Source organism: Penicillium manginii, assembly GCF_028828005.1.
Source record: "Penicillium manginii strain IBT 31320 chromosome Unknown utg000006l:1.0-4164085.0:1.0-4166146.0, whole genome shotgun sequence".
Classification (NCBI taxonomy): domain Eukaryota; kingdom Fungi; phylum Ascomycota; class Eurotiomycetes; order Eurotiales; family Aspergillaceae; genus Penicillium; species Penicillium manginii.
In genome coordinates, this window is record NW_026643107.1 from 2,016,494 (window position 1) to 2,029,665 (window position 13,172).

General features: G+C 51.5%; 4 protein-coding genes across 4 annotated transcripts; 3 read left to right on the top strand and 1 right to left on the bottom strand.

Moving 5' to 3' along the window:
• Positions 1–1,749: 1,749 nt before the first annotated feature.
• Positions 1,750–3,336, top strand: N7533_009113 (MCT family MFS transporter; the record flags this gene model as incomplete). The annotated part of the gene is made up of 3 exons (XM_057105763.1): positions 1,750–2,077; positions 2,150–2,840; positions 2,907–3,336. The coding sequence occupies 3 exons, from the start codon at positions 1,750–1,752 to the stop codon at positions 3,334–3,336; spliced, it is 1,449 nt and encodes a 482-aa protein (XP_056957212.1).
• Positions 3,337–3,667: 331 nt separating this feature from the next.
• N7533_009114 (kinesin family protein) lies at positions 3,668–6,059 on the bottom strand (the record flags this gene model as incomplete). The annotated part of the gene is made up of 3 exons (XM_057105764.1): positions 3,668–5,248; positions 5,307–5,716; positions 5,792–6,059. The coding sequence occupies 3 exons, from the start codon at positions 6,057–6,059 to the stop codon at positions 3,668–3,670; spliced, it is 2,259 nt and encodes a 752-aa protein (XP_056957213.1).
• A 1,039-nt stretch (positions 6,060–7,098) lies between these two features.
• N7533_009115 (COPII subunit SEC24) lies at positions 7,099–10,004 on the top strand (the record flags this gene model as incomplete). Its single annotated transcript, XM_057105765.1, has 3 exons — positions 7,099–7,641; positions 7,709–9,355; positions 9,429–10,004. The coding sequence occupies 3 exons, from the start codon at positions 7,099–7,101 to the stop codon at positions 10,002–10,004; spliced, it is 2,766 nt and encodes a 921-aa protein (XP_056957214.1).
• A 1,578-nt stretch (positions 10,005–11,582) lies between these two features.
• Positions 11,583–12,891, top strand: N7533_009116 (mitogen-activated protein kinase; the record flags this gene model as incomplete). Its single annotated transcript, XM_057105766.1, has 5 exons — positions 11,583–11,692; positions 11,758–11,953; positions 12,021–12,402; positions 12,457–12,804; positions 12,863–12,891. The coding sequence occupies 5 exons, from the start codon at positions 11,583–11,585 to the stop codon at positions 12,889–12,891; spliced, it is 1,065 nt and encodes a 354-aa protein (XP_056957215.1).
• Between the last annotated feature and the right edge of the window lie 281 nt (positions 12,892–13,172).

Below are 13,172 nucleotides of genomic sequence, written 5' to 3' on the forward strand. Positions count from 1 at the left end.
AACCGCCACCCTGACTCGGCCTGCGGACATTCTCTCGTTTTCATTGTCTGCCATCTTCGAGGTATCTATCGTGCAATATAACGTGTCAGTGAGGGTGGTCGGTGTCGTGTTCGACGATGAGAGAGTTCGTATGTTGCTCGGTTGACTGGTTGGCGGGGTACGGGCAGCATCCGCATAGGACGGGGAGCCAGTGGGAACGGCAGTGCTGATGGCATCGCGCAGGGAATGAATTTCGCGGAGGATCTCATCGTGGCTGTTCTGTGAGCATGATTCGCAGTGCGATTGCGGTGTCGGGGGTCTGTCAGTCAGGATCCGTAACTCGTGTCGAACTTCTGCGAGTGCGGCACCAAATTCTTCCTTGACTTTCTGAAATTCTTTCTGAAATTCTTCTTGAACTTTCTGGATCTCTTCTCTATGCAAATCATCTCGCTGTCTGATCTCTCTCCTGAGTTTGACAAGCTCCTTCACAAGTTTGGCGGTGTTCAGGTCCTCGCTCTCTGTCGAGTCGTCCGAAGCTACCGCGTCATGTTGGGCTACTGGTTTGTCTTGGGTTCTCTTGCTCTGCTGAGAGCGCGTCTCTCTCTGCTCAGTACATTTCTCCTGCTCTTGCGCATAGTTGCTTGGTGGTCTGGTAGTGCGTTTCGGTCTCAACAGTCGCGGTGGTGGATCTTCGTGATCGTCGCGGTCAGGGGGGTTCAGGGGTTCGCATCGCGGCCCGTCCCGACATTTTTCGCAATGGATACCACGCTTCCCACTTTAGTTACAGGGTCTTCCAGGTGCTCACAATTGATACAGTCGATTGAAGATCGGAATATTCGAGTCCCAATGTAGCGTCGCTTCGAGTCTCCGAACTCTCTACCTAAAAAGCAAAACACATCTAATCAGAATCAGTTCCGTGGGGCGTTAAGGTTCCAAGGTTATCAGATCCCCTTTTTTGAGATTAAAAAAAGAAAAGGAAAAATCATGAGCTTCGAGCTATCCAATTGGATAAATGTAAGTTTGGATAGTCACCTTTTTTCTTTTCACCCCGGGAAATCGTGCATGATTTCACATGTTCACAGCAACATTAGAAAGGTCAGGGGAACCCTGTTCAATTATCTACTGTCTGATACAAACAGTCCGGGTTGAACGTCGGAGACCATGATATTTCAAGGTACGAATCCCAGACATTAGCCCAATTTTGCGTGCTGCTATTCGCCAACCCCTTCTTTTTCGAGTTAGATCCAAACCGAGGGTCGTTCTCGGCGTTAGCTTGACGCGAGGCCGAGAGCCCGCGATGATCTTGTACATCCAACTACCTTCACCCTGACTATACGACTAGCGTTTCCCCTAGTATCTTCAAGTATCTACTTTCGACTTAAAAGTTTGCTATTTTCCCGGCTATTAATCTTTAGAGTTCCCGTCGATTTCTGTTGCCGTGAAACATTCCCAAAGTCTTTCTCCATCTCTCCTACTCTGTGTATTCGAAGACATCCCTGGGTTCTGATTTGATTCTCGGTTTTTTGTTCTCATACCCCGCCTCCTCCTCCCATTTTCGTCTTTTGCTGAAATTCGATACACCTATCTCCCTTCCCCGGGGTATCTCAACATTCACGCCCGCTTAGTATACCTCCGCCACCCAACACCACCACACTACCTGCTTGTCGCACAAGTTCCCAGGCATTGCCGTCTTGTGATTTCAGGCCAAGCAATATAAAATATTTCAATCAGATTGAGAGCCGTGTCCGAGATCAAGAGACGGCGGTGGGTATGGCCTCAAATCGTGATCAGGACCTCCCCTCCATCGCCAGTGCGACCACCAATGCCATATCTTCGGAACATTCCACCCCCGCCATGAGCGTGAAGCTTGACGATGACTTAGAGAAGGGGACACGCCAGTCAGACCAGAAGAGGGGAACAGAGCTCGTCTCCTCAGAATCTCCCGATACCATCCCCAGATCCTCAGAGAAAGCCGATCACGCCTCGGGCTCACCAGGACCTCCACCTCCAGGACCCCCGCCAGATGGAGGTTTTCAGGCATGGATGACAGTACTGGGGGCTTTTTGTGGTTTATTCGTCAGCTTCGGGTGGATCAACTGTAAGTACATTATCAGTGTAAACAATCATCGGGATGTGGACGAAAAAGAAAGACCCACTTACATTTCGACAGGTATCGGTGTTTTCCAAGCATACTATGAAAGAAACCAATTGAGTCATCTATCTCCTAGCGCAGTGGCCTGGATCCCATCTCTCGAGACCTTTGTCATGTTCTTTGCTGGTCCACTCTTTGGCACTCTTTTTGACAACTATGGACCACGATGGATCTTGCTCGCGGGGACATTCCTCCATGTTTTCGGTCTCATGATGGCCTCCCTTTCAACAGAATACTATCAATTCATTCTCGCTCAAGGTATCTGCAGCCCTATCGGTGCTAGTGCTATATTTAATGCCTCCATCAACTCTGTCAGCGGCTGGTTCGCGAAGCGCCGGGCCTTCGCGCTCGGCGTCACGGCCTCGGGATCTAGTTTGGGAGGCGTGATATTTCCAATCATGGTGTCGAAATTGATCCCACAAGTCGGTTTCGGCTGGGCAATGCGTATCTGCGCTTTTCTAGTCCTCTTCATGTTGGTGATTGCCAATTTCACCATTCAATCAAGATTGAAGCCGCAGAAGAAAGGATTCGACCTGATGAACTTTATCCGCCCACTCCACGACATCAAATTCGTCTTGACTGTTGCTGCGGCTTTTTGCTTCTTCTGGGGCATGTTCTTGCCCTTTACGTTTGTGATTACCTCCGGAGAACGGTATGGCATGTCACAAAACATGTCTCAATATCTCATTCCGATTCTGAACGCGGCGAGGTAAGACAACCTCCCCATCTCCAACCTTAAATTCAACTCGCATGATCAGTCTCTAACAACCACCAGCATTTTTGGCCGTACTCTTCCGGGATACCTGGCAGATCGCGTAGGCCGGTACAACGTAATGATAATCTTCAGTTACCTCTCCGGAATCCTCGTGCTGGCCCTGTGGCTTCCGTCTCGCGGCAATGCCCCCATAATAGTATTCAGCGCGCTCTATGGCTTCGGCTCTGGAGCGTTCGTCTCTCTTGCACCCGCGCTAATTGCCCAAATCTCCGACCTCCGTGAAGTTGGCATTCGCAACGGAACTTGCTTCTCGATTATTTCGATAGCCGCACTGACTGGTTCCCCGATCGGTGGGGCTTTGGTCCCGGACATGCTGCATGGTTCATATGAGAAACTGCAGATCTTCTGCGGTGTTGTTATGATAGCCGGTGCAACGCTGTTTATTGCTGCGAGAATCGTTGTTGGGGGTGTTAATCTCAAGAAAGTTTGATGGGTATCTTCCAAGGTTGTCAAATTGTCGAATCATGGGAAAGAATAAGCCCGATCTATTGAAAACGCCTTACTTGACAAAGGCGAACATTGGACTTCGTCAGTTATAGCAAAAACGCCCTTTACAGAAGATTTTAATTTCAGAACTGGAAAAGTATTTGGGAACTTGTATTTCATTTCATTCTCCTAGATAACTCCAAGCCTGCCATGCAGATGGCTATGTAAAAACGCCCCAGCACCGTCGCTGAAGGAAGATGCATATATCAAAAAAAGAGTCACCAGAGACCCGAGTTTAAATGCCCAAAGCCGAAACATGCAAACGTAAATAGCAATCAGACCAACACCCCACTGCGCATGCTCTCAACGGTACGAACACCCACCCCCTTCAATGTGCTCAATTCCGCCAGGCTGCTCAGTTGGAACTGAGGCTGATCGGAAACCACTTCCATATCATCGGTGCTCACCGATGACTGGTCCATCTCGCAGAGACAGTCAACGATAGCCTCAGCCTTCTTCATACCGACGCCCTTCAACAACTGAATCTGGCTCACCTCGCGCGAGTTGATAATCGACAGTAGGTGGATCGTCTTAGGCGAGACAGTGGGGTCAAAATCGTCAAGAGCATCGAGATCGACATCATTCTGATGAAGAGACTCTGTGTTACGCCTCTTCTTGGGGCGAGGCCCATCCATGAAGCTACTTTCCTCATCCGAGATGACATCCACAGTGTGGTCCATGAAGGACTCGTCTTCTGCCTGGCGCTTTCCAAGAGTGAGGGTAGGCTCCTTCTTCAGGGAGAGCATGCTTCCGAATCTACCCTTGGGAGGAGGGGATGCAGGTGTGACGGAAGGCCGAGCTGAAGGCTTCCCTTGCATACGCTCTTTCAGATCAGCAATCTTGGAGACCAGCTTCTCGTTATGAGGGAAATGAGGTAACGCGAGTTGATACATTTTGAGAGCGGAGCTGTTCTCGCCACGGGCCTGGTGCTGCTTAGCCATGAGAAGATAAGAAAGTCCCTCTGCGCGCGCATCCTCGGTTCCTTCGATGCGCTGTTCTAACTGGGCCAGACGGCGTTGAAGTTGGTCGTTCAGTTCCTGTGCCTGATTATGGCGCGACTGTTCGCTCACAGCTCGGATCGCAAGCATCTCTTCAACTTTCTTCTCGACCATCTCCTCGATTTTAGCCGCAGAAAGATCACCAAGGCTAGGTTCGGAGATGGGGGCCAGCGTCTGGCGCGGCGGCTTGATGGAGCGCATGGTGGGCCCATCGGCGTAGAAAGACAATCTCTTGGATGGCTCAGGTTTACGGATCTGCGTGAGGGGTTTATGTGTTGGCCGGTCAGAGAACACGCTGAAAGCCTTCAGCGGCTTTTCCTCATCCTTCTTGGCCGAATCCTTTGGGGCAGGGGCAGGCATGTTCACGTTGACGGTTGCAGTAAGAGGGCGCAACGGCTGACGAGAGGCTGCCAATGAAGGTCGCATGGATGGCCTGGCAGGTCCTTTGAAGATCGGATCATTCTCAATTTCGCGCACTTCAATCTTCCTGGTACGGTTGGCGACACTCAGGGAACTGATTGTGTCCAAATGGTACGATCGCACGGGAGCCAGGTTGAGTATCATCACGGTGAGGCCATTGTTCTGACCCAGGGACAGAATTCGGGTCATCTTTGACTCGCGGTACGGAATACGGTGCTGCTTTTTGGTGATTGCCTCGACACACTGTGCAAGAACGAAGAGACTCTTGTTGATACTGGCCGACTCCACCATACGCTCCTTGTCATTCTCCGTCCGGCGATTATCTTCCGAGCCTGCTAGATCAATGGCAGAGGCTTTGCTGACGATGGTCTTGTCGGACGAGGTGATGGCGATCTTTACGCCAAGAATTGCATGCGAACGAGAGGAGTGGGCGTTCAACTATGAAAACGTGGATTTAGCCATTGCACCTGTGTTCTTGGGTTTGGAGAAAACAAACCTTGGTGGCAGAGGTTGACCGGTTGTTGTTCGCTTGGTCGTAAAGCCCTTCAAACTCCTTCAGATTTGTGCATGGCTTCTCGGTCAGCCCGCAAACCACTGTCTTGCCGCCGTTATCCCGTAGTGGCAGGCCGGCCAGTGTGCGCTTCTCTGGCGGTTCAAACAGATCGTAAACCTTGTCATTGTAGATCTCGTAGTAGCTCAATAACACCTTAACCGTCGTTTCGCCGTTGGTATCCTTTTCGATTTTCCGACTGCGTCTGTAGATACCGCTCAGGAGACGCGGGATTACACCTCTGTCCGCAAGGCTTTTACCGCCGCGCATGGTATGTGTTTTCCCAGTTCCAGTAACCCCGTATGCGAAGAGAGTGACATCGAATCCATTGAAGAGGTGTTTTATGGTGGGCGCGACTGTGGCAAACGATTAGTATCCTTTCCCTCGATGTTGATCGCGAGTTTCCAAGCGAAGGTCTATCAGGCGCCTACCTTCCGCGTCAAAAAGCTCCTGCTGCACCACGTCGGAATCGTAGACGGCATTGAAGTTGAAGGTATATTCCTCGCCCTCGTTCTTGGGGTTGGGGATCCGCACGACGTTATCCCGGTCTCTCAACGCGGCCAGCTTTTGGTCGCCATTTTCGGTCTCTCGGAGTTTGGCCTCGGTGGTGATGGCAGATGTACCGGTGCGAACAATGACATCGAGTTCTCGCTCGGACTTGAGAAGAGGTCGGACACGCGCAACGACTCGGACGCTCATGATGGCTGCTCGAACATTCACGTTTCTTGAAACTGGGTATCGCGAAGGAAAAGAAGGCGTCGAAATGCAAGGACACGAGGCGAAGAAAGAAAAAAAAAAAGAGCAGAGAAACCCAAACAGTCCTCCAACAAAAAGAAACTACCTACCTAGGTACCTATGGGTGAATGTCGAGGGGTCGTGATGTGGAGTGGAGGTGTTTGCTGCAGTTCGCAGCGTTTGTGGATGGGCCACGGGCGAGTCGGAGAGGGTTGGCACGACAACCGTTGGTATTCTTCAATCGGTCACACCGTTTGTTGCAGAGTAATAGTAGCAGTTCAATTTCCACGTGGAATTGAAATTATACCTCGCTAGTATTTAATTTCATACTAGTATCTTACTCACATTCCCAGATTTTGCATATATTGAGCTCCTTGAAGGCTGCCCAGGTGACCCCGGGGTTGTGTTGATATATTTCTGAATCTGGGTTCATGGAGTATTATTAATTACCTACCACCACAACTTGAACCTGAATATTAGTAGTATACCTATCTAGGTAGGTAGTAGTAGTACTAGTAAATAACCCTGGAGTTTTGAAAGATTCACTCCGAATAAATGCAATAACCCTTTCATTTAATTATCAAGTGAGCCCAAATATTTAATATTTAGTTATAGACAAACTACCTAGGCACCTAGGTGCTAAGGTTGCTCACTCTCACATGCGGCCCCGTGATTGGCTGATCGGCTTAGTGTGAGGTTGTGGCCACCTTCCATCACCGCCTCTCTGTGCTTCCCCCTCGTGGTCACGGTGTTCTTGAGGTACGCGACTCTCACTTTTTCCTAGAAGCGATTTCATTGGAATCTGTTACTCATCGCGGATTTCATCTGCCCGCTTCTACTTTCCCCTGGCCATTGCTTATGCTGATTGTGGGGTTCTAGCGAAGCTGTTAACCCGCGCCTGTACCCCCCCCCTCCCCAATCTCCATTATCAACTCTCACCACTCGCCATATTATCCCTCCCAAGGAACTCCATTCCGGTGACCTTCGACCACAGTACACCTCCATGTCCGCTCCACAAGGGGACTACCCTCCCCAGGAAGGGTACGCCCAGCCGGGTTATGGCTCTCCGGATCCCGCACAGTCACCCGTTCCCCCGCAAGGAGCGCCCCCAGCTCAGGCTGGCAAGAAGAAGAGAGCGTACGCTGGTGAGGCATTCGAGTTCGGATCTGGTGCCAATGCTGCTCTCGGGGGACAGCCAACCGCTGGCGGTGCCTATGGCGCATACCCTCAACAGGCGCAGCCTGTCGGATATCAGCAACCAGCACCCGCATACGGAGGAGCTGACCCCAGCCAGATGCAGCAGGCCCCGCCAGCACCAGCATATGGCCACCAGGCCTCTGGTAGCATTTCGGGGATGACCCAGCAATTCGGCGCAATGGGAATGTCGGAGCCGCACCATGTCCTTCCTCCTCAGCAGCAACAGCCCGCCGCTGCGGCTCAGCGCCCAGTTCAACTGAACGCACTCTACCCGACAGATCTCATTTCGCAGCCATTCAATGTCGCCGAGCTGGACTACCCTCCTCCTCCTATTCTATTACCCCCGGGTGTACGTTGATGACCCTTGATCTGCGTCGCACAGAGGAAAACAAAATACTAATGGTCCTTCCCAACAGACAAGTGTTTTCCCCTCCCCCGAAGCCAATTGCCCGACTAAATACATGCGCTCCACCTTGAATGCGGTCCCAACCACCAACTCTCTATTGAAGAAATCAAAACTTCCATTCGCTCTCGTCATTCAGCCTTATGCTTCTTTGCACGACGCCGAGGACCCTATTCCCGTGATAAGCGACCAAGTTATTTCCCGATGTCGCCGTTGTCGGTCTTATATCAACCCTTTCGTTACATTCCTCGACCACGGCCACCGCTGGCGTTGCAACATGTGCAATTTGACCAACGATGTGCCCCAGGCATTCGATTGGGATTCGACTCTGCAAAAGCCGGCTGATCGGTCATTGCGCTCGGACCTGAACCACAGCATGGTGGAATTTATTGCTCCCCAGGAGTACATGGTTCGCCCGCCGCAGCCCCTCGTCTACACCTTCTTGATCGATGTCAGTTATGCATCCGTTACTAGCGGTCTCTTGGCTACCACTGCCCGTACCATCAAGGAAAGCCTTGATCGCATTCCCAATGCGGACAGACGGACTAGGTTGGGCTTTATTGCGGTGGACTCCAGCCTGCACTTCTTCAGCATTCCCCGTGATAACTCCGGAAGCTCTGAGCCCAGGATGCTTGTGATTAGCGACCTCGATGAGCCTTTCTTGCCTACTCCCAACGACCTCCTGGTGACCTTGAGCGAAAGCCGGGAGAACATTGAGATCTTCCTTGACAAATTGCAAGATATGTTCCAGGATACCCAGAACAGTGGCTGCGCCATGGGATCGGCCCTCCAGGCTGGTTATAAGTTGATTTCTCCCGTTGGTGGAAAGATGACCGTCCTCAGTGCGACACTACCCAACCTTGGAACGGGTGCTCTGACTATGCGCGAGGATAAGAAGGTTCTGGGTACAAGCAAGGAATCGAGCCTCTTGCAGACCGCCAGCGCATTCTACAAGAGCTTCGCCGTGGAGTGCTCCAAGGCCCAGGTGTCGGTAGACATGTTCCTCTTCGCATCTCAATACCAAGATGTAGCCTCACTCAGTTGTTTGCCAAGGTACACAGGAGGTCAAACCTACTTCGAGCCTGGGTGGTCAGCGACTCGCCCGGAGGATGCAATGAAATTCGCGCGCCAGTTTTCCGACTACCTTTCATCAGAAATCGGTCTGGAGGCTGTTCTCCGTGTGCGTGCTACGACAGGTCTGCGGATGAACACTTTCTACGGAAACTTCTTCAACCGTAGTTCCGATCTATGCGCCTTCCCTGCTTTCCCTCGCGACCAAGCATACGTCGTCGAGGTGGCCATCGACGAGACCGTGACCAAGCCTGTGGTCTGTCTGCAAGCTGCCGTCCTCCATACTACTTGCAATGGCGAGCGCAGGATCAGAGTTCTTACTCTCGCTCTGCCAAGCACCAACAACCTCGCCGACATATATGCTTCTGCTGACCAGCAGGCCGTCGCTACGTTCTTCAGCCACAAGGCCGTTGAGCGTGTTCTGAGTAGCGGTCTCGAGCCAGCTCGTGAGGCCTTGCAAGCGAAGATGATCGAGCTCTTGACAACCTATCGCAAGGAGCTTGCTGGCGGTAGCGTCAGCGGTGGTGGTCTCCAATTCCCTGCCAACCTGCGTGGCTTGCCTGTCCTGTTTCTGGCTTTGATTAAAAATGTAGGTTTCCTCATCCTCTTCCTATCTCCGCCCCCCTTGATCTGCTTCACTCGGATGCTAATTGTTTTTTAAGCTGGGTCTTCGCAAGTCCGCCCAAATCCCCACGGATATGCGGTCCGCCGCTTTGTGCCTTCTGTCTACGCTACCCCTCCCATTGCTCATCCAATACATTCACCCGAAGCTTTACTCACTGCACGATATGCCTGACAACGCCGGTTACCCAGACCCCCAAACTGGCGAGATTGTCTTGCCACCGGCAACCAACCTATCCTCTGGTCGTCTGGTTCCGTATGGTCTCTACTTGATTGACGACGGACAAACTCAGTTCTTGTGGGTTGGTCATCAAGCAGTCCCGCAACTCATCGAGGACGTCTTTGGCGTGCCGGACAAGAGCCAACTGCGGGTGGGCAAATCCACTCTGCCCGAGGTGGAGAATGAATACAATCAACGGATCCGGGCCGTGATTGAAAAGTCGAGAGACCACAAGGCCAAGGGCGCCGGAAGCATAATCGTCCCCCACCTGTACGTGGTGCGTGAGGATGGTGAACCGGGACTGCGTCTCTGGGCCCAGACGATGTTGGTGGAGGACCGCGCCGACCAAAGTGTCAGCTTAGAGCAGTGGATGACGACACTGCGGGAGAAGGTATGAGCTGTTTTCATTCTCGATCTCTTTCCTGGAGTTGAAGTGAGTCTGTATCTGACACCGTACAGGTCGTGCAGTGATTCTAAACGATCTCATCCTATCATGGTCATGTTTGTGGGGTGTATTTCGCTTGATCTCGATCTCCCTTGTACCAAATAGAGCTTGGACCTCGAGGGAAGGGAGCATATTATTTGGAATGTGAAGGTGGTAGAGGAGAGGGGAGTATAACATTTACGAATAGCTTGTTCCCGAAAATGATATTTTTTATTTTATTTTGTATATGAATTGACATGATTTGACATGGGTTGACCCAGTAGGATGGGCCCTAAAACCACAGGGCAGAGACAGCAAGCCAATAGCCCAAAGATAGCATGCCAATAGCGCGCCAGTGATGAGTGGTGAAACCGGATGGTCAGTGGGTGCCAATCAGAAGTTTACGACGGAGCGCTCAGTGGAGCCGGCGAGTCACTGTGATAGTGACCAGCTCCGACAGTAGCGTCGTGTTTCGAGCCTTTGGCGCTGGTGGCTTCTGTCGATCGTACAGTACTACAGTACCCTAGGAGTATGTAAGTACTGTATGTCTATTAACTACTGTAGTTGCTGCATGCTGTACATAGTATACTGTATGTATACTACAATACCACGGCTCACCCAGTGGATCCAACCTTGTAAACAACCAACTTCCCCCCAGACTCCTCCCAAACTCCCAAACTCCAAACTTCAAACTTCAAACTTCCCAACCTGAAACCACAACTCACTGGCTTGACCCTACTGGCCTGACCCTACTTCCCGATCGTCAATCTTTACGACACGCTCCACCGACTCTCCCTGCCCCTGATCGCAACCAAATAGCTTGCTGCCCCACCATCCTGCGGTGGCTGAGTCCCATTTGGTCTTCTCCCCACCTTCTCGCCAGCCGTGAACCTCATCCTGAATCTGGAACTTGAACTTCGGGATTCTTGCATTCATCTTTCCCTTGACACCTTCCACCTCTCTCCTTCATCCTTTGACTCAAGTCTCTCGTGAGTTTATCATCCCGCTTCCCGCCTCGGCTCTGTTGACCTGTTTAAACTAACCCGCCCAGACTTCCCGAAACCCCTCCATCTCCGCCGTTCCCCTCCTATCCGATATTGAGGAGCTCGGTCTCTCCTCTCTTTCAGACTCCTACCCCTGACTCGCATCGCTCGATTCTTTTACGACTTTCGAGCCTGGCGCCCGATTTCATCCAACTTCACAGTCTGCGACTGCCCAAGGATTAAAACTACACTCATTCACACCCGCGCAAACAAAAGGTAAGCTCTGCTCCAGGCCTCCCTCATGACGGAAACCCGCGCCGTTTGAATTCCATCTGGTGGCGCTGGAGCTGTCTCTGAAAGACTTTCGTTCGGAAGCTCGCCTCTTCGGATAAATGGCTCCAGGTCGACCCATCAGGCCCATCTCGAGGATCGCTGTAGCGCACTGCAGTATCCTTCATGACGCCAGATGGATCGACTCAAGGCCACCCGTTTCTTGCGCATTCTTTCTTGGCTAGCGATATTGGTGGCCAAAGCTAACCATAGCAAACAGCGTCTCAGAGTCGTATTCATGGGTCAGCAAAACCCCCCGGCGGGAGGATCGCGAAAGATCTCCTTCAACGTGTCCGACCAGTATGAAATTCAGGATGTCATTGGCGAGGGTGCCTACGGTGTGGTCTGGTAAGTATTCGGCCATCTTCTCCGGTTGAGGAAACTTCCCCCAAGCTAAGCTCATATCATCTCAGCTCCGCCATCCACAAGCCGTCCGGCCAGAAGGTCGCCATCAAGAAGATTACCCCGTTCGACCACTCCATGTTTTGTCTACGCACACTCCGTGAGATGAAGCTGCTGCGCTATTTCAACCACGAAAACATTATCTCCATTTTGGATATCCAACGACCCCGCAATTACGAGGGCTTCAATGAAGTGTATCTGATTCAGGTGCGCATGTACAATGGCAGAGTAGCCATGGAGTGATTTGATAGGGATTTTATTAACCTGGCCTCAGGAACTCATGGAGACTGATATGCACCGAGTCATTCGCACACAAGATCTATCGGACGACCACTGCCAATACTTTATTTACCAAACCCTGCGGGCGCTCAAGGCCATGCACTCAGCCAACGTTCTTCACCGTGATCTGAAGCCATCCAACCTCCTGCTCAACGCCAATTGCGATCTGAAAGTCTGCGACTTCGGTCTGGCGCGATCCGCCGCGTCCACCGACGACAACTCCGGGTTCATGACGGAATACGTTGCCACTCGTTGGTACCGTGCCCCGGAGATTATGTTGACGTTCAAGGAGTACACCAAGGCCATCGATGTATGGAGTGTTGGCTGTATCCTGGCCGAGATGCTGAGTGGCAAGCCTCTGTTCCCCGGAAAGGACTGTACGGAAGCATACCAACCCAAGGCACTTATATTCTAGCTAACACATGATTTAGATCACCACCAGCTGACCCTGATTCTGGACGTCCTCGGTACCCCCACGATGGAAGATTACTACGGCATCAAGTCCCGAAGAGCACGCGAGTACATCCGCTCCCTCCCCTTTAAGAAGAAGATTCCCTTCCGGGCCCTCTTCCCCAAGAGCAACGACCTAGCCTTGGATCTGCTTGAGAAGCTGCTGGCCTTCAACCCTGCCAAGCGTATCACCGTCGAGGACGCCCTGCGCCACCCATATCTGGAGCCGTACCACGACCCTGAGGATGAGCCGACGGCACCGCCCATTCCGGAGGGATTCTTCGATTTCGACAAGAACAAGGATGCTCTGAGCAAGGAGCAATTGAAAAGTATGCTATGGCGCGCTCACCTTCAAGAATCATCTCCTGACTAACGAGTTTCTTCTAGTGCTTATCTACGAGGAAATCATGCGGTAAACAAAGCAAGGGTCAATATGGGAGTCATTTTCAAGCATGCAATCCAATCAAATCAAATTCAGTCGGCGATTGCCATAGTTAGATAGGCCCGGATAGCAATTCATGAGCGATCAGCAATATTCACTAGATACGACGTAGTATTCGCTCGGATTCATTCTATATAGGGTACATAAAGATATCATGATAGTAGCAGTGACTAACTAGTAAGTACTACCTAGGCACTGCAAACTTGAAGCAGAAGGGGGCACAACCGCCGGTGAGTACTATTACTTAGTATGCAT